Genomic DNA, 20,070 nt, shown 5'->3' on the forward strand with positions numbered 1-20,070 from the left:
ATTTGACTCTTGTAGCTGCTGCTTTTAATGACTTTATATACAATTCATTTGTTTCATCTATAAGTTTGATGGGTTTTGTGTGTAAAATAAGTATCCGAAATATAATGGAGTTAAAGGACAGTAGCGTGGGATATATAGGCTATATATATATGTGCAGGTTTTAAGCACAAGTACATATTTGCACTCATTCCACCACTGCGTTTTTGCAGTAACGTTACCAGATTTTCCGACTTCACATCACTTTCAGGGGTGTCACCAGTGGGTGGCGCTGTAAGCCAAGGCAGAGGATTGATTACATAACTGCCAGTCACTGACTATTAGGAGCTAATAATAGATAAAGATGGTCAGAAGACATCAGACACCACTCCACTGAGTTATCATCAGAAAAATGAATGGCTTTTTAAAGGAAGTATAATGATGGTCAAACAGTAGTGACACGGCTCTGATTATTATTATTATTATTATTTTTATCCAGAGGGACCAGGTCCCAGCTGCAGGGAGTCTGTCTCTGGACAAAACACTGAGTGTGTCTCCACCCAGCAGCCCCAGCGCGGGCTGAGGGCCAGAGGGATGTGGGGATGGTGCAGGAGGATGAGGATGGGGTTGGATGAGGATGGGGAGGAGGAAGATGAGGAGGATGAGAATGGGGGGGAGGAGGATGAAGAGGAGGATGGGGAGATGACTTGGGGGGTTGGCTGGTACACAGATGCCATGTGCCTTTACATAACAGCTGACTCCGGATGCAATTGGATGAGAAAGTGCTGTGCTCAGCAGCAGCAGCAGCAGCGTCTGCAGCAGCAGCAGCAGCATCAGCAGCAGCAGCAGCAGCATCATCAGCAGCAGCAGCAGCAGCATCAGCAGCAGCAGCAGCATCATTATCATCCCTGCCGCATTGCCCAGAGCCTGTCAGGGAGAATAGCGAGGCCGTGGAGGGGGGAGGGAGGCGGGGGTGAGTGGAGGGTGACTCGGGGTAAATGCACGTGCAGGTGTGGACGCGGCTCCGCAGTGCATCAACCACAGGCAACGGGTCAAAACCAGCGGCCTGTGAGCTGCGTGTCTGAGGGGGAGACGTGGAGGAGAGAGGGGTGTGTTTGTTTATTAGCTCTACCTGTCCCTGCCCGGTAGGCGGTGATAACGCGCGCGTGTCCCTGTGTGTGTGCGTGTGTGTGTGTGTGTGTGCGTGCGTGTGTGCGCACGCGTACGTACGTGCGTGTGATGGGGGGCGGAGCCGCTCGGACATGAGTAAATGACGTCAGCTCCCAGGTCGCCGAGCAGTGAAACAAACATGGCGACAGAATGGAGCGGGCAGCAGGGTTATGTTCTCACTGTCATCATCTGCCTGTGGAGCGCGGTCGGCGGGCGGACGGAGACGGCGGTCGCGGCGGCGGCGGCGGCGGCAGCAGCGGGGTCCGGCAGCAGGGGCAGCGGCAGCGGCGGGAGCCAGGTGCTCGGCATGCGGCTGGAGAGGAGCGACAAGCCCGCCACCACCAATGACGACGGTGTCATCCAGGTGACTGAGGAGAGCTCCATGCAGCTCCGGTTCTACGGGGTGCAGCTCCACTCGGACGCCTGGAAGCAGATTCGCTTCACGGAGATCCCGGACGGAGGCGGCGCTGGCGTGGACGGGGTGGAGGAGGATGGGGAGGAGGTGGTCGCGGCTGCGAGGAGCGGCAGCGGCATGATGGACGAGCCGGACCGGACTTGTGCTGACTTCACGAAGGACATCAGCATCGGGACCTTCATGAACGTCAGCAGTCACCGCACGTCGGGGCTGATCTCCTTCCAGATCAAGCCGCTCCGCAAGAGCGAGCCGCAGAAGGAGTACGCGCTGTGCACGCGGACGGAGGATGAGAGCAGGTGGGTGCTGCTGGGGGACAGTGATGGCAGGTTGCTGGTGGTGGAGGAGAAGAAGTCCCTGCTGCCCATGTGGCTGCAGGGCATCGTCATCTCCTGCCTGCTGATGCTCTCGGGCATGTTCAGCGGCTTGAACCTGGGGCTGATGGCGCTGGACCCCATGGAGCTGCGCATCGTCCAGAGCTGCGGCACCGAGAAGGAGAAGAATGACGCACGGAAAATCGAGCCCATCCGCAGCAAAGGGAACTATCTCCTGTGCTCACTCCTCCTGGGGAACGTCCTGGTCAACACCACCCTCACCATCCTGCTGGACGACCTGATCGGATCAGGTCTGGGCGCGGTGGTCGCCTCCACCGTTGGGATCGTCATCTTCGGGGAGATCGTGCCCCAGGCGCTGTGCTCCCGCCACGGACTGGCCGTGGGCGCCAACACCATCGTGCTGACCAAGTTCTTCATGCTCCTCACCTTCCCGCTGTCCTTCCCCGTCAGCAAGCTGCTGGACGTGCTGCTGGGCCAGGAGATCGGCACCGTGTACAACCGGGAGAAGCTGGTGGAGATGCTGAAAGTGACGGAGCCCTACAACGACCTGGTCAAAGAGGAGATGAACATGATCCAGGGCGCTCTGGAGCTCCGGACCAAAACCGTGGAGGACGTGATGACGCCGCTGGGGAACTGCTTCATGATCCAGGCGGACGCGGTGCTGGATTTCAACTACATGTCGGAGATCATGGAGAGCGGATACACCCGCATACCGGTGTACGATGACGAGAGGTCCAACATCGTGGACATCCTGTACGTGAAGGACCTGGCGTTTGTGGACCCGGACGACTGCACCACCCTGAAGACCATCACCAAGTTCTACAACCACCCCGTGCACTTTGTGTTCCATGACACCAAGCTGGACGCCATGCTGGAGGAGTTCAAGAAAGGTGGGTCAACCTACACGTGTGTGTGGGTGTGTTTGTGTGTACTTTCATCATCAGCATCTTCATCCTCATCATGGCCGCTGCTGTCTCCAAGGAACAGAAAAGCTCTCCTGCACTGTTCTCTTAGAAAACGCTGCAGTCATCACTGCATGCAGACACAAACACACACTCCCCACCTTCAGGCTGTGTCTGTGTGGATCAGCACTATCGATGAGTGGAACAGCCCACCCCACATTAAAGCACTCACCACAGCCTGCAGCAGAGCAAATGTGATGCACAGTGCAGCTGATAAACAGATAGTCAACATGTTAAAAGCACATTTCACTTGTGCTCATCATTTAGGCATTTGTCTCTCAGGAGTTGGTTTCAACCGCCACACAACTGATCTGAGACATGCAGAGCCAGCCTTGAATATTCTTTCTCCAGTCTCTTAAAGGGGACATAGCATGCCCATTTTACCACAAGTTGATATGGTTCCTTGGGGTCTTAATGAAATGTCTGTAACATACTTTGGTCAAAATACCACAAGGATCATATAAAACAGCACCCTTTTTACCCTGTATAAAACAGCCCTCCACAGAGCGACCTGTTTTGAGTGCCTGTTCCTTTAAATGCTAATGAGCCAGCTCCCCCTCCCCTCTCCCTCCATGATTTTAAACGATATAAATTACATATTTTATATGATATAAATTATCAAATATGCATCCCATACTTTGTATTCCCCTTCTGTTGTCCTGGAGTTTTAATTTTCCCAATCACATTAAATGTCCCCCTCTGCCCATCCACTACAAGCACACAAGCAGACAGACAGAGAGAGAAAGAGAGGTGAGGGGGCTATGAAGACCATCATTTACCCCGAACCCCGACATTCAACGGGTACAACAACAAGCGGAGAAAGCAGAATCGCGGGCTGACCTTATATATACAGTCTATGGGGCTGACCAGCGGAGAAATGCTCGTCCCGTGTGAACAGCCAGGCGGCTGCGCGTTGAGAACGGCGCTGCGCTGGCTCAGCGGCGCTTCCGCGTCCGGTGTACCCGGCGTAACGAGTGGGGGGGCTCGGTGTCTTTGTGCCGGTGTTACAGTAGTGCTGAACACTGCGGAAGTCTTCCACACTGCTGGCTGTGTGGCGCTGACACAAATTCCAGCTCACGCATGGGAGAGCGACGGTCGCGCCGAGCAGCTGCTGCAGCCTCCCAGTCCCAACGATCCAGACAAATGCCACATGTGAGTGAATCACGGGCTGACCAGCGGAGAAATGCTCGTCCCGTGTGAACAGCCAGGGCTGCGCGCTTGGGAACGGCGCTGCGCTGCCTCGCTGCGTCCTCGTAAACCCGGCGTGACGGACGGACGGGGGTGACGGGGGCCAAGACCATGTAGGAGACTTCCAGTTCCTTGTTACGACACAAAACCCAGGAAGCTCAATCGAGTCGCTCAAGCATGACGTTTCTGACTTAGAGGAACCATAACAAAACGCGCGAGTGTTTTTTTCCCAGAGTTTTTGGGTTGGTAGACATGCCAGATACCCACATTAACCTGTAGAAGCACTAACAAAGTGGAATTTGCATGCTATGTCCCCTTTAAAGGGCTTTTTGCATTCAGCAAACAATATGCAAAACAAAAATCATGATTATTTTTGACAAGTATTGCAATACGAGGCACACTTTTAGTGGGAATTTTGATAGGTCTGAAAAATACAGTTAAAATAATAATGATGATAATGATGTAATTAGAACTTTTGAACTGTAGGCCAATGCAAAAACAGACATTTCAGGAATATTTAGATGAAGTGTTACTCAGCCCTGTTCGGTGTGGTGCTTTCAGTCAGCGGGAGATTTGAAGATGATGACAAACAAGACACCTACACAAAATGCTCCAAAACTCTGCAGACAAGTTAACGTGAACTTGATCTTATCCAGAGAATCATCAGATGTGTTATGATCAAACACGTGATACGATGAGGAATACTTTTATGATCGATATAAGCTTTAGCTTCTCTCTCTATTATTTTCAGGGGTATCTTGGAAAATGTGTTTTGGACCGTACTTGTGTTGACCTTGACCTTTGACCTTTGACTGATCAGCTCCGAAAGTAAATCATCTGGAAATACCCTCCTTTGTAATATCCCTCCTTCCATACGTTGTGGAGTTATTTGGTTCTCTCTCTCTCTCTCTCACTCACTCACTCACTCACTCACTCACACACACACACAAGCCCACAGATGCACACACAGGCAGAAATAATACCCAGCTTCCATCTGTCTGCAGGCCTGCTGGGTAACTGTCAAATGTGAGAGCGAAGACAAGACTCATTTTTATTGATCGGCCACATCAGTGTCTTATATAATCTGGCTTTTATTCCATCTCAACACTCAGCAGTGGATTTCACTGGTGATCATCTTCTGTCAGGAACTAATCGGTGAAATCAGCTGCTGCCCTCATGTCTGATGGGATGAAGATCTGCACGTTCAGGTGCACAGGATTAGTGCAGGAGATCTCAGCACTGATATCCACACCTCGAAAAGAAAGCGTGTATCATAACAACGTTGCGCCTCCCGAGGCTTGTTTAGATGATCGTCAAAGACTTGGTCAAGTTTCATTTTCAGAGTGCATCCTGCTTGCAGGGAGTCAGTAAAAAGAGACAGTATATTGTAGAAATGTTTTAAGGGGGACTCACTTAAGGAATTATTCTGAAGGAGCTCCAGAGCATTAACACAGGACAAGCAAGCAGGCTAGTTTAGAACAGGCACTGCACTAGTTCATAAAATGTCGGAAAAATTGTGAAAGAATGAAGTTTCCGTACCCCCGATGTCTTGTTTTGTCATCAGGCTCACATTTCAGAAACCGGAAAAGTGGATGTTTGACATTTCTGCTTGAAAAATGATCAAAACAGTTGGTGTTAAACTTTATGTTGGTCAGCTCAAGTGAGTTTTAGTCACTCAGTCGGGAAAAGGAGAAGTCTCCCTCAAATCAAAGTTTCATTCATCTGAAACGCCCTTGAAAAAACCACTGAACTGAAGCTGCTGCGAGGGGGGGCGCTGACCGTGATCTCGGACCTTCCTGCGGAGCCTAGGCAGGAGGGACGGCCGTCTGTGTCTGTGTGTGTGTGTGTGTGTGTGTGTGTGTGTGTGTGTGTGTGTGTGTGTGTGTGTGTGTGTGTGTGTGTGTGTGTGTGTGTGTGTGTGTGTGTGTGTGTGTGTGTGTGTGTGTTGTCTCATCTCATGAGTCATCCTCCTGGCTAACGTCAGCGTATGAACTGGCTCTGTCACAAGCCAACACAGAACCCGGCCTGTTGGCTCTGTCATGAACAGCCACAGCTCAGTGTGGAAGCCAACGGCTACTTACACGCTGAGTCATGTCTCAGACAGCATCGTCGTCGTCATCATTCAAAAGTAGGACGCACATTCAAACACACAAATAACACACCAAAAAAGCACCCAGCGGCTGTAATGATCATGTTCATTGTATAAGTCCTGTTCTTCTTTTGCTTTATCTAAACATATAAACATTTAGGCAAATAGTGTGAAAACCTCTGGTGAATAGTGATGACAGTCTTGAAACGGTACTGAACCAAAGCATCCGAGTTGGTCATACATCGCCTCGCTTCAGCTCAAGTCATTTTGGTTTTGTTCACAGTTTGTTCCGAAATAGCTTTTACAGCGGATGTTTACATTTGCAAAGTTTACTGGACAAGATGAGTCTTAACATTAAAAGAGATTTTAAAGTTGGAAAAAATGATTCATCCTCAGTAAGAACCCTTTCCCAGGTTTGTGAGATTTTCTTTAAAAGCAGTGAAAGTGCTCTAGAGGTTAATAAATAGTCTTAAATGTAATGAATAGAAGTCTGGTATATTTGGCTGTAAGTCATCACTTGTCTGGATGTGACTGCAGCTCTGAGGAGACTCTTCAGTCCTTTTTTGTGAAGTTTTAACAAAGATTTAAAGCAAGGGTTGGTAATACTGGAAAACCTAGCAAGAGCAGGCTACAGTGTGCAAACGGTACATCCCGCCCCCTCCCATTGTCCCGCTCGTCAAAGCTTCACCCCCAAAACACATGAATGTGCACTGACTGACACGACTCGCTCGCTAACGTCTGGCTATCGACTCTGCTTCAGCGCTGTATGTCTGAAGACCCAGCTCATGTGCAGGGTGCAGGTCGGTTAGTGACGGACAGGAACACCAGCCAATCATTTAACTGTCGAATGAAATGATTGGTCGTGTTATTGCAGTCCTGTAAGGGCCATAGACACCAGCTGTTTTTCTTTAATAAATATTCAATCCAAACTGGTATTAAATTGCATTCAGTGTGGTATTAGAAGGATATGGCACTGGCACAAACCCTGGTTACTGTGATCTAATGCTGACATTGTTTTTATTGTAAACTCTGATGAGTTACCTTTGAAAAGATTCCATTTGCCGCACATTTGAAATTAGCAAGTTTTTTTTTTCTACGTGTATTATTTTTACATGGGGTAAATTACTCATCAACAAAATATCTGATGGAAGCTTTTTCTCAGAAATTCAATGCAATCCCCAAAATTATCAAAACATCTACCTACTAACTCCTACCTACTAAGAATAATGAGGGCGGCTGTGGATCAGGCAAGATACTGAATCCCAAATTACCCCTGACAGCTGTGCCAGCAGTGTTTGAGTGATGTATGAAAGAGAAAGTGCTGCACATAGATGCTGTGTGTGTGTGTGTGTGTGTGTGTGTGTGTGTGTGTGTGTGTGTGTGTGTGTGTGTGTGTGTGTGTGTGTGTGTGTGTGTGTGTGTGTGTGTGTGTGTGTGTGTGTGTGTGTGTGTGTGTGTGTGTGTGTGTGTGGCAAAACTGTACTGTGATGTGTTTTGAGTGGTCATCTAGACCAGAAAAGTGTTATATAAAGACCTTTACCATAATTCTACAATCATCTGTCAATCTTGTCTATATGTGGAACGCATATCTCCAGAACCATTCATCTTATCGACCTCACACTTGCCTGTTTTGAATATGTCTTCTTCTACATCCTCACGTAATCTACAGCAGTGGTTGGCAGCTGGCAGCCTGCCAAAGCTGCCCCGTCCGTATCAGTGTCTGAGCCACCTGATCATTTTGATGATCTGATTATTTTTATATCGGACTGACACAGACATTCACGGGAGTCACAGGTGCTGCTCTTAGAATCACTTCCTCTTTAGCAAATGTTTTTTTGTTTATGTAATGCTTTATATCAAGCTGAATTTCAAGCTTTTGTTTTGAAGAGTTGTGGACTTGGGTCTGAATATTGTGTCGATTGCTCAACAGACCTGAAATAACTGCAGTTTGGTCAGTCATTCAAACTTGTACATAAACCAGACATGTGAACAGTAATAAAGTAAATTCATTTTCATTTTATGAAAAACATTGCCTTTAAAATCTTCACTGCAGATAAACCAGGTAGGATGAACAGAAAGTTTTCTGACTTCCCTCTGCAACAGAGTGTTTATATAAAGCTCTGCAGACAGCTAGTTTAAATAAAATTAAAAAAAACATCAATGGATTGTTGTGATTGTTTTTAATTTGAGGTAAAAGAAGATAAATACAGTTTCAGTGCAGCCTTATTAATGTAAAACAATATATATTAAGTCCTTTCACTGTGAAATCTATTCAATTATGAAAAAGCATTGTAATTAATTATTAATTTAATGAAATATAATAATAATACAATGTATTATATTCTTAAGTCTGGAGTCAGTTCATTCATTTTATTTTATTTGAATTTTGTTGTTCTATACTTTGTGTTTCACTTTTATAGACAGACCAAATCAAGTTAAATTTAAAGTCTCGCTGATTTTGTCTTTCTGACTCAAGTCTGACTGATGCATGCGTTTGCTCAGATCAGCCTAAAGAGGAGGGTTTGTCTCCGATTTGCGGGGACATGTCTGGTGACCTTGGTGTCACACACATGACACATGGCACATACATGTAGACACGTCGCAGCATCACCGAGCATCATGAGGACGGATGCTGCTGCCGTGTGAAGCTCAGTAACGGTGACAGGTTCGTGTCCTGGCAGCTCCACTCTTGTTGACCTGTGGATAACATCTCTGTCCTTGGCTCTGTTTGGCAGCCATCAGCGTGCATGACATGTCAGCCCAAATGCAGCTATAAACAAGTCAACAGTTTTTTTTTTTTAATGAGGAGAGCAGAGGCAGGGATGGATTAATCTGTTGTTTCTCTCTTTTCCCCTGCCACAGCCCTCTTCTCTCTCAGCCCCCCTCCCCTTGCTGCCTCTCCCTCCAGTCCCTCCTCTTTATCTGGTCTTGGCAGTTCGTCCAAGGCTCTTAGTCCAGTCTGGGCTATATTAAGGCATCAGTCTGTCCTCCCAGCAGTCAGGACAAATCCTCTGACTGATCGAATAGTGGCGCAACTGACGCTACGCTGCCTCCAAAATAGAAAAAAAAAACAAAACAAGAAAGGATGTTTTCATGTGGCAGGGGGCCGAGTGTGTTCGAAGAGCAGCTGCTGCAGTGAAATTCACAAACTTCCCGCCCCTCCCTCCTGTTTGATGCTGCCCTACTTTCCAGGCAGTTGATTTCTTTTTAAGAGCCTGGAATGTCAGAGCTTGGAAAACTGTAAGGCATCACAAATGTATTTCACCACTTGTCGTACCCTTTAGATGACCTCTCTCTCTATCTCTCCCCCTCTCTCTCGTCCCCAGGTAAATCCCACTTGGCCATTGTCCAGAAAGTGAACAACGAGGGGGAGGGAGATCCCTTCTACGAGGTGCTGGGATTGGTCACCTTGGAGGACGTCATCGAGGAGATCATCAAGTCAGAGATCCTGGATGAATCCGACCTGTATAGTGAGTCAGCGCTCGCTGGTTGGCGGCCATTACGCAGATGCAAATGTCTCAACACATAAACGCACGTGGAAGATTTCAAATTCTTACACTTTGGCCCCAAACCCACGTCAACCCAACTGTACCTTTTGTCAAATGGGCGGAATTAGCTGTTAGCGGCTCCTGTTTGCAACGCACCAGTGCATGTACACACTGTTCGATATTGAAGACAACTTAAAAAAGACATAATTATTCTCAGTCAAGTTGTGTCTTATATTATATGATATTTGATAATGATATCCTTGGAAAATGTAAGTCACAATAACACAAATCACGAACCTGCCCCTTTCCACTCTACTATAGATTTTGGGCCTTATGTAAACAAGCCTCTGGTTCCCCTCGACTTAGAATCAGGCAGAATTTCTGTCAGATCTGTGGTTGTTTGATGTAAAGAACTTGGGGGGTAACAACACACTTGATTGTCAGTAAGAAGACTGATCCGTACTGATGGATGATTGGAAATCATTTCATTTTCTGGCATTTCAGAAAATTTGCCCCTGACTGTGACTGCAGCTTGAGCTGTTTTATGGTTTGATTTCAATCAATCAGTCAGTTTTATTTGTATACAGTAACTCATATTCAAAAATTACAATTTTACTCATAGGGCTTAACAAGGTGTGCATCTTCTGTCCTTAACCCTCAACAAGGGTAAGAAACTACTAGGAGAAAAAACCTGTAGAAACCGCTGAGAGAGTCACATGTGAGGGATCCCTCTTCCAGGATGCACAGAAGTGTAATAGATGCTGCACATAGCAGAGCACTTCAACGTTTACAACATTTATGAAAAAAGACAGTGTCTAACATAAATTAAGAGGTGTATCAATGTTTTGCTTTGGGTTTTGACAAGTTGTGGTTTTAGAGAAGATTATGTGCCAGACTATATCTCAGTCGGACGCAGGTATTTCCTGGAGACAAACCTCTTTATGTTTCTTTCTTTGTTTCTTTCTTTCTTTTCGTAGCTGATAACAGAAACAGGAAAAAGGTGGATCCCAACAAATGCAAACGTGACTTTTCCGCTTTCAAGCACGATGCCGACAGTAAGGTGAAGATCTCTCCCCAGCTCATGTTGGCAGCTCATCGTTTCCTGGCCACAGGTGAGCTCTGAGGAGGCGGCGGCTTATGTCACAGTGAAACGTCATTCAGCAGACGAATGTCTCTCCTCAGTGACTATCACTGTGGGACGGATGCATGTTGACCCTGGTGTGAATTTCCCGCAAGAATTCAACCATGTCAACAACAATAGAACATTATAGACATTTATTATCATCAACATATTTTATGGAGAAAGAAAAACCTTCAAACTTCACAGGTAAAATTAAATAAATGCATATCAGTGCAGCCACATTCAATTTAAAAACATCCCACTTTAAACAAAATAATAACTTAAACTTGAAAATAATAATAATATTTAAATAAATATTAAATTTCTTTCCTTAAAAAAGAAAAAGGATCTCAGTTCGTGTTTGAAATTTATTGTCGGCTCAAGTCTAGATTCAGTTCATTTGTTTCATTTCTGTAAGTAAAGTTCAGAGTTTATACTCTATATACTATGTATTATACTTTTTAATTTTTAAAACAGTTATGATCAATTCAACATGGAGTTAGAGGTGATGGGATCCAAGTCATAAGGAGTCAACTCTCAAACACTCTTTATTATTATTCGTCTCTTGATATCATGTTCAGTTTTTTCCTATTTTGAATTAGTTGTTTATTCTGGCTCAGTATTTCTTTTCAATTCTAACTCAAATTAAAATACCAAACTGATGTATTGCTGTCTGTGTCTCTCCCTCAAGAGGTGAGCCTGTTCAGCCCGTTCCTGATCACAGAAAAAGTCTTACTGAGGATCCTCAGACACCCGGACGTCATACAGGAAATCAAGTTCAACGAAAATGAGAAACGCTCGCCACAGCACTTCCTGTACCAGAGGGGTAAACCTGTCGACTACTTCATACTCATTCTGCAGGTAAACGCACACATGCATAAACAGACACACACTGAGGACGCGTTAAAACCATGCACTTAGGAAAGTGAACGTGGATGACTCCATGAAGCTTTGGTTTAAACTCTTTAAGATTTCTCTAACCTCCAGCTTTATGCAAATCAACACTTCACATGACCTGAAGTATGATGAGATGTTTCTCTGCGATCAGAAAGCAGCTGCAACCCACAGCTCCAGTCTGCTTCCATTGACCTGGCTCCAGTCAGCTCATGTTGATGTTGTTAGTCGAGAGGTTCACACAGTTTTTCCAGCCTTCACTGGGAATGTTTTAATGATGAATTTATCATGGAAAACAATTGGACTAGGACTTGAAATAGATTGTGTTTGTTCATTACCATAACTTAAGCCGTTTTCAGACATGAAGTCTGGAGGATGTCAGCAGAATTGGTTAATTCGGATAATTTCAGTGCTTGTCTGAAAGCAGCTTTTGGTGAACATCTGATCACATTTAAAGACCAATAAATTGAGATCATTCCAAAGAGTTCATGTACTTTGTCTTGCCACATTGTGGATTTACACACATGCATTTCTGTGCTTTGGCAGAGCAGTGTTAGTCCTGTCTTAGAGCTGGCTGTTGAAGGGTCATAATGAAGTCAGATTGGATAACACAGGTTGACCTCTTTAAACTAGTAACAGGTTTATCCCAGGTCAGCGGCTGTGTCAGTCTGGAGGGGTATTAGTGCTGATGCTAGCACTAAACACTTCGACCTTTTAAGACACGCCCGACTTAAGGAAATTAAGAGTTTGTTTGAAAAAAGAAAAACACTGTGATGCCTTTATTCTTTAAGAGAATTCAGAGAATTAATTGAAATGATGACAGACACCCGGAGCATCTGAGTGTCTAACCCTGACACTAACCCTCTGACAGTGGTTGATATTTAAACAATGCAGAATAGGTGCAGACCAGTTCAACAAAGCAAATAATTTTTTTTAAGTTACTGCTCATTAGTTTGTGGATTGTCAGGAATTCTGACTTTAGAAAATGGCAACAATTGATTATTTTGATTACTGATTAATCTATACATATATGGAATACTTTCATGTAAAAGAAATTAGTTCCCAGGGTCCAAGGTAATGTCTTCAAGAGTCTTGTTTGTTTTTTTTTTGCCAACAACCCAAAGATTAATTTTATTATTATAATCTTATTCAGAGCAAAAGCATTATATATATATATATATATAATGATCTAATAATAAAATGTATTTTAATCATTTGTAAATGTGTTACAAAAACATTTTCTTTATATTTCAAAACATTATAATGTTACACATTAATTGTAAATAAAAGTAGATTTTGCCTCTTAATGTGTATTGATATAAGACTGACAGGGGCCGTTCATGAGTGAAGAGTACTCTTGCTGGACACTGTTCAGTTACGGTTCATTTTGCTGATGTAGTTTTTATTAGTATTCAGCATAGTAAGCGAAAAAGCTGCAAAGTAAAACGTCCTTGGGACGATCTGAGGACTGAATCAAATACGTAGTTCAGTGTAGCTTTTAATAAACGGACATTATGCTGTAAAATGACTGATCCACGCGAATAAGTAGTTCTCGTTGTCTCAGTCTGGCTTATGATCGTGAGGGGCTCCTCGCCCTGCGTGACCTTCACTAATAGATCCTCTTACATAAGAGAGAGACAAATTGAGGGGAGAGAGAGAGAGAGAGAGGGGATTGAAGGGTTAAGGAGGATGGAAAAGCAGAAAAGCAGATGAGACGAGACGTTGAGCACTGACAATCGGCCCCACGCAGCCGAGCATATGGAGCATATGAAGTGTGAAATAAAGGGTAGAGGGATGTTGTAGGACGATTGTAGAGATGGAGGGAAGAGGGAAGAAAAGAAGAGGATACGGCGTCAGGCTGTAAATCCCTCCTCTGCACCAGGAAGAGTGGAGCAGAACAAAGAGGCGAGGGAGGGAAGATGTGAAAGAAAGAGCTGTTCAACACCACAAACATGCACAGTGTCTCATTTGTGTTTTTAAACTTATCAACCAGGTACAAGGCAAGAGAGCTTTATTTATATAGCACATGTGCAATTAAAGTGCTGTACACAGGCAAAGGCAAGCATTAGAATAACAATAAGAAACATCCAATAAAAACAGAATATAATAAGATTTTATAAAATGATTAAAATGAAAAAAAAAACCAAAGTGAAATAAAAGTGCAGCGGAACCCGTCAAAGGAGCAGAGTTTTTTATGTTTGACATAAATGGAAGAGACGATAATGTTAATAAGCAGTTCAAGCCTTAGGACTCCATTTTAACTTTCTATGCTCGTTGTCTCAAGTGCATTTAGTTTACGTCCAAATCCACTTCTGTTAGTTTACCAGCGGAAATTAAGATTCAAGAACTTGAAGCACAGCAAAATTACAAAAAACATCCTCAAATCAAATTGTGCCGGTTACAAATATTTAAAAAAGAAATATAATTAATAAGTAACTACATAATAAAATATGAATATAGGCAAAATAAGTATAAAATACAGTTCTTTAATCATATGTAATTAAACATACATTAAGGGTAACGAGAGTGCATGCATCAAAGTGACCAATAAAGATAAATATGGTCAATAATAAATTACATGACTATTGCATTTATTATTAAGTGGAATGATAGATTTGATTGTTATTGCAGGTGACATAAAGAATAAGATGAGCTTGTTGTTCACAAGTGTTTTTTCTATTAATTATGTGTGTTTTGGGGCGTAACCTGCAGTAAACCAATCAGTGTCATCTTCCATTCCTTTAAAATCCTGGTGAGCTTTCCCCTCGGTGGATTGCTGTTATCATGGTGTATTCACCAGTAAATAAGAGAGAACAATTCTCTGCAGAGGAAACGGTCTCAGCTCGTGCATGAGCAGATCATCTGTGTGTGTGTGTGTGTGTGTGTACCAAACGGAGTGTACGCATGATGTGCTCCCGCCTGTGTATGTGCATATTACAGGATGGATAATTTACCTTTAAAAGAAAGATTGAAATACTGAGCTACAGATCAGGCTTTGTTGGTCAACCACATTCCGCTGCTTCAAGATAGCAAGTCAACAATTGACCTGACCAAACGTCAGACGCTGGCACGCATATGGGTGGCATCGGTCGGAAACTAGTGAACACTCTTTTATATAACTTGACACTGCTTTGTACCCAAAGAGACCCATCTTTCTTGTTTTTGACATTTCATGTGGTACCTGCATGTGTATACTATCAGTAGAAAGTCCAATAGGTAAAGTCAGGTGAAAGTCGGCTAATATAAGTCCTGCATTTGGTCTGTACAGAGGTGTGAATTCAACCTGAAGTCTGTGCTCTTGTTGTATTGCACAGAGAGGTGGTGCTGTTATTTAGTCGACACGATAGAAACACTCAGTATTAAATATTGTCTCTCAAATAACACAATATGGTCACGAAGAGATTTCAAAGGTTAGATGGTAACTACATTGCATCCTGCTCTCTGGTCGTGGCTCATCAGTGACATACACTGACACTGATTAATTTGAACTGTGTTAGTATATAGAGACTGTTGTTGTTGTTGACACCTGAGGTGTGGATAAAGTGACTGCAGACACTCAGCAGGCAACTTGAGCACAGCTGCTCCTGTGTGTGTGTGTGTGTGTGTGTGTGTGTGTGTGGCGTGTGGCGTGGCGTGTGTGGTAAAGAGACACTGGACCCTGCCTGTGGGCAGAATGTAATATTTATGGGATGTCAAAGTGCCATAGGAGATGACTCATGGATTTTGCACAGCAGAGCTTCAGAGCTTGTTGACCGACACACACAAGTACTGTTTAGATTATCAGATAATAATAGACCTTTTAAATAGAAATGTCCTGTGTGTGTGTGTGTGTGTGTTTGTGTGTGTGTGTTTGTTATTGTGTGTGTTTCAGGGGCGGGTCGAGGTGGAAGCTGGAACCGAAAACATGAAGTTTGAAACTGGGCCGTTCTCCTATTATGGAGTCATGGCTCTAAGTACACCATCACTGGGTAAGACAGTACATGCTTATGCACCACCCCCCCCCCACCCACACACACACACACAGAGATATGTCAAATAAACAATTTGAGAAAAAAACTTTTGCCATTTCATAAAAATGTTTTTACCAAGTTAGCAGGCAAGGCTCTAGCAGTATTTTATATTGAAAGGCCTGACTCACAGTGTCATTAGAATAGGAACCGCTAGTAATGTTGGCAGCCTCTGTTACGTGGAGTTCTGCTGCATGGTGGGAAAACACCATGAAATATCTCTGTTTTCAAAGATGAAGCATCAAATGTGGGGTAATCTGCCGATGAAAACAGTCCATAACAAATGCACCATTTCCTACCTTAACAGCATCTGGCCCAAATATGATCCATCCATTCTGTATTCATAATCATGTATCCTGTGCAGGGACAGTTTATCATAGATTCACAGAGATGCAGTATTGGCAGTTTTTATATCTCATGATGTTGAAGGCTCTTGTAAAAATAAGAAAAAAACTATACGCAGCAATACAATGAAAATGTGAAAATTCAAACTCTATAATCTGTAACTTTACGTCACAGTCTCCTGACGTTCTTTCACAAAGGGCTCTGTCGCTTAGCGAGCTGCAAATACAGTTAGGAGAGGAAGAGTGGAAAAGTCAATAGGCTTAGTCCAAATAGGGAAACACTTACACTGTAGACCGAGTTGCAATAAAGTTTCTCTTCTCTCCTCCAAGATGACAGGTGACGCCTGAGAAATCGACAGGAGAATAAATAGATATTGACTTGTTGCAGCAATTTCCCTGAGATATTTTCAATCCTTCGTTTTTAATTTGTAAGAGCTTGTAATGGGGCTTTTAATGGATTGAGATCCTGTTGTTATGAAGGGTATTATTGGTGTAAACAAACAAACTGGGACTATTGATCTTGTTTCTATATTAGCTGTAGGTTCCTCGCTCCTATATTTAGGAGCGAGGAACATTTACAGTAATCAGCAATAAAAAACACAACTCAAGTTTTTTTATATAATCATCCAGCCAGAGGAAATGAGCATGGAGGACATTTCCTGAAAATGTCCATTTTACTAAAAAGTGCATCATATGAAAGTACATTTATTGAAAGGAACATCACTTACAACCATTTAAATGAGTGATTGCACAGATTTTCTCTGGGACATCAGGGTTAGACATCAATTAGTGGTCGACCGATAGAATGTTTTAGTGTCAATATTATTGTTCATAATAACAAATGAGACACAAAATTGCTCAACATTTGCGTTAAGACTTATCTAATACATCTAACGTTTTCTATTCTATTCCGGCCGTTTTTATGTTTTTTCTTGTTTTGTAACAAATAAAAAAGAATACTGATGTATTTTTCAAGCACAGAAGAACATTTTAAGATATATGTGCTCTGTCTGTTTTTCTTAATTCAGTCTGAACCCTGCACATGACTTATTATTTTAGATTTTTTAAAATTGTAATTGTTTTATTGTTAATATCAACATCATGTGTTTGTGTTAAGTAAGGAGCTGTGTCAGGGCATGGTGAGCTTAGCATAAACTCTGTGAACTGAGGGAAACAGCCAGTCACCTATGAACACGTAAAGCTCACTAATGAACACATTGGATCTTGTTTGTTGAAGCATGGGTTTCCAGATATAGTCCAAGACCACAGCTTTCGGTTTAGGTTCCTCTGCCGGCACAAAGATACCAAACATGGGAATCTCACTACACGACATATTATTTAAAGCCTGGCAGCATGTGGGACATATTGGACAATTTATTACACAAGGTGATGTTCTTGTCATTTGTATGGCTCAGAAATATCCTGGAAATAGTTTAATGAAGAATAGAAGCAAACGTGGGACTGTTATAGTCTCTTCCAAGGAGGTGATGTTTTCATCTGTGTTTATGTGTTTGTTAGTTTGAAGGGTTACTCAAAATCTACTCCAGGATCCAGGAAGTTTATTATATTAAGGTTTAAGGGGGAGAGGAAGGTCCTGCTGTACTGTGGCAGCATCATGTTGTCTGGTCCATGGTGAACTTACCCTGACTCGCTGCAGAAGTTGTAACACTTGTGACACCTGGTGGTTCAGCATCGCAACTGCAGATCAAACCTTAATCCTCACTGCTACAACTGCTAATTCTTCCTGTTCTTCCTCTTCCTCTTCTTCTTCTTCTTCTTCTTCTTCTACTGTTACTGTTATGTTTCCTCCTCCTCCTCACTGTTGTTGACCTGTTTTTGCTCTCTGTGCTGGTTAAACTGCTGTCTGTACTTCATGTGCACATAATGCAGCTCAGTGTTTGCGCATGTGCAGAGTCATGTAAATGCAGCGTCAAATGTATACGTCAAACACATTTATCATCCAAAATTCCCATCGGTAACGTCCCACTGTCAAGGATGGTGCCAGCGGGTGTTTATCCTCTTTTTTTTTTCTGGCTAGAAGATCGTTTACAGTTGGATTAAATGCCCTTTGTATTTACTTTTGCCTCTTATCTTACCAATATCGGCCTTGTGGAGCCAGGAGGAGAATCTCTGATTTCTGGGGGGCCGTTGGCTGTACCAGCAGGAGAGCTGCCAATGCTTTTGCCAGGACCAGCTTCCCTGCCTGTTTATCATCCTCGCCACACTGTGGAAAAAAAACACTGATATTGTGAGAGTTGACTTTTCAGAGGGATTTTATCGGAAGAAACGCTTTTATTGCACTAAGTCATCAACCTGGTGTCATGTGAACATTCTCGGTGATGCCACCCTGACTAGTTAGTATGTCGCTGCCGTTTGCCCGGCGTGTCACTCCTCTACCACTGTCGCACTCCACTCCTCTGTGGCGCAGGGCAGGTCTTTACTGACAGATGTCACCGTTGTGTGCCTCATGAAATCGGTTTGTCAATGTCAGACAAATGCCACTGACCACCTCCTAAGCGAAAGCCATGTGGGAGAAATAGGTTTTGAGAGATGGCCGAAAAGAAGGTAGCGAATTTTTCAGCCAAAGCTCCTCTGGTAGGTTGTTTCCAGGGGTCGGCGCCCTGACAGTTTACATCCCATTACCCTTGGTCCTCAGCCTTATCAGAGGATCTCAGGCTGGACAGTAATGTTTTAGAAACTCAGCCGAGTAGCTTGGTGCCATTGGGGGCCTTAAAGGTCCAGAGTAAAATTTAAGAATCTTAACTTTAAACACACATTGTTCTTTGATGATTTGATTTAAAGTCTGGTGGCTGCATTTAGACAACAGCAGCATATCCAAACAAAACAACAACAAGAGTGACGCATAGATTCGACAAGGCACCACAGATCATCAGCCCCTTTTCTATTCTGGCATGGCTCCATTTTTTGTTTGTTATTTAACTTGCAGGTGTTGAGTTGCTTAACATTTCAATGAGCCTCATTATAGAATAAACTACGTAATGGATCACAAGCTGTCGTTGCTTTAACAAATTTGAAAGGAACAAAAAACTCCAGACTGATTTTTTTTTTTTTAAAGAAAAAAGTCCACCTGAAGAGAAAATAATAATAATAATAATAATAAACGCAGCGGTCTATGTGATTTACTCTCTGCTTGAAAAAACCCTCAAACAAATAAAGCAGCTCATATATGTTTCTTTGCCCCCTACCTCCCCCTCCTCTCTCTCTCAGCTGTCACCCCTCCTCTCTCCCCATCAGTGGCGTCCCCCCCTCCACGACGCCTCTCACTTAAGAGGTTTTCTCTGTTCTCTCGTTTCCCAGGTAAACACTCGCATGGGTTTCCACTTTTATTACGATCTCACCATTTCCTTTTTTTCCCATTATCTCCAGAGCCCTGATCCAGCAAGTCCAGGCTCGTAGTGAACACAGAAGTATCATTCATTTGTCATTCATGGCCCTCTAAAGTCGCCTTTAACCCCAGTCAGAGCGAAAGTATAAAAACAAGGGCCTTTGTGATAGTTTAGGTTGTTCCCTGTCTAGCTTGCAATGCAGGGTTCTGAACAGCTTGTAAATGTAAAGTCAAACTAGTTGTGACTAGAGGTGAGGATGGAGGCCAGGTGGACAGGCCTGTAGGCGGCTAGTCACAGTCTTCTTCTGTCACCTGGTATTATCAGAGATGTCATAAGCGAGAGACAAATCACCTAAACAATCCTGATAGGAAAACTTCATGATCTCTAATATGGCATGGAAACCTGCAGGTACAAAAAAGGCATTTTAAACCTTATTTTGGGGCCAAGCCGCAAACGTTTGAAGCTTTTATTAACCAGTGACCGTTGTAAGTGGCAGCTGTGGATCTCTGCCGATTCATAGGAAGGATCTTGGTCTTGTTTACCTGATATAATTGCTCTGGCTTTGCTTAGTTGGCAGGCGGATGGTGCGACTTGCCATCTAAAGGGCGTATTAGCTCTTAGTCTCACATCATTACACCATTAAGGCAGTTGGACAATCTTGCTGGACGGGGCTCTTGATGCGCCGACCCTAATAATCTCTAACCCTGCCCCCACCACCTTCCCTTTAACCACTAATCT

The 20,070-nt window shown here is 43.7% G+C and overlaps 1 protein-coding gene across 2 annotated transcripts in view; it reads left to right on the plus strand.

The window, feature by feature from the left end:
- Window positions 1-973: 973 nt before the first annotated feature.
- LOC118125558 (metal transporter CNNM4) overlaps window positions 974-20,070 on the plus strand; it is a 28,905-nt gene continuing 9,808 nt past the window's right edge. The window contains exons 1-6 of one of the 2 annotated variants that reach the window (XM_035184266.2): window positions 974-2,783; window positions 9,459-9,602; window positions 10,598-10,732; window positions 11,432-11,601; window positions 15,506-15,602; window positions 19,214-19,303. In XM_035184266.2, the coding sequence (XP_035040157.1) occupies window positions 1,247-2,783; window positions 9,459-9,602; window positions 10,598-10,732; window positions 11,432-11,601; window positions 15,506-15,602; window positions 19,214-19,303 (2,173 nt within the window). In that variant the 5' untranslated portion in view covers window positions 974-1,246. The remainder of the gene's footprint in view (window positions 2,784-9,458; window positions 9,603-10,597; window positions 10,733-11,431; window positions 11,602-15,505; window positions 15,603-19,213; window positions 19,304-20,070) is intronic. The other variant, XM_035184267.2, reaches the window with a different exon arrangement.

This window comes from Hippoglossus stenolepis, chromosome 18 (genome assembly GCF_022539355.2).
Source record: "Hippoglossus stenolepis isolate QCI-W04-F060 chromosome 18, HSTE1.2, whole genome shotgun sequence".
Lineage (NCBI taxonomy): Eukaryota > Metazoa > Chordata > Actinopteri > Pleuronectiformes > Pleuronectidae > Hippoglossus > Hippoglossus stenolepis.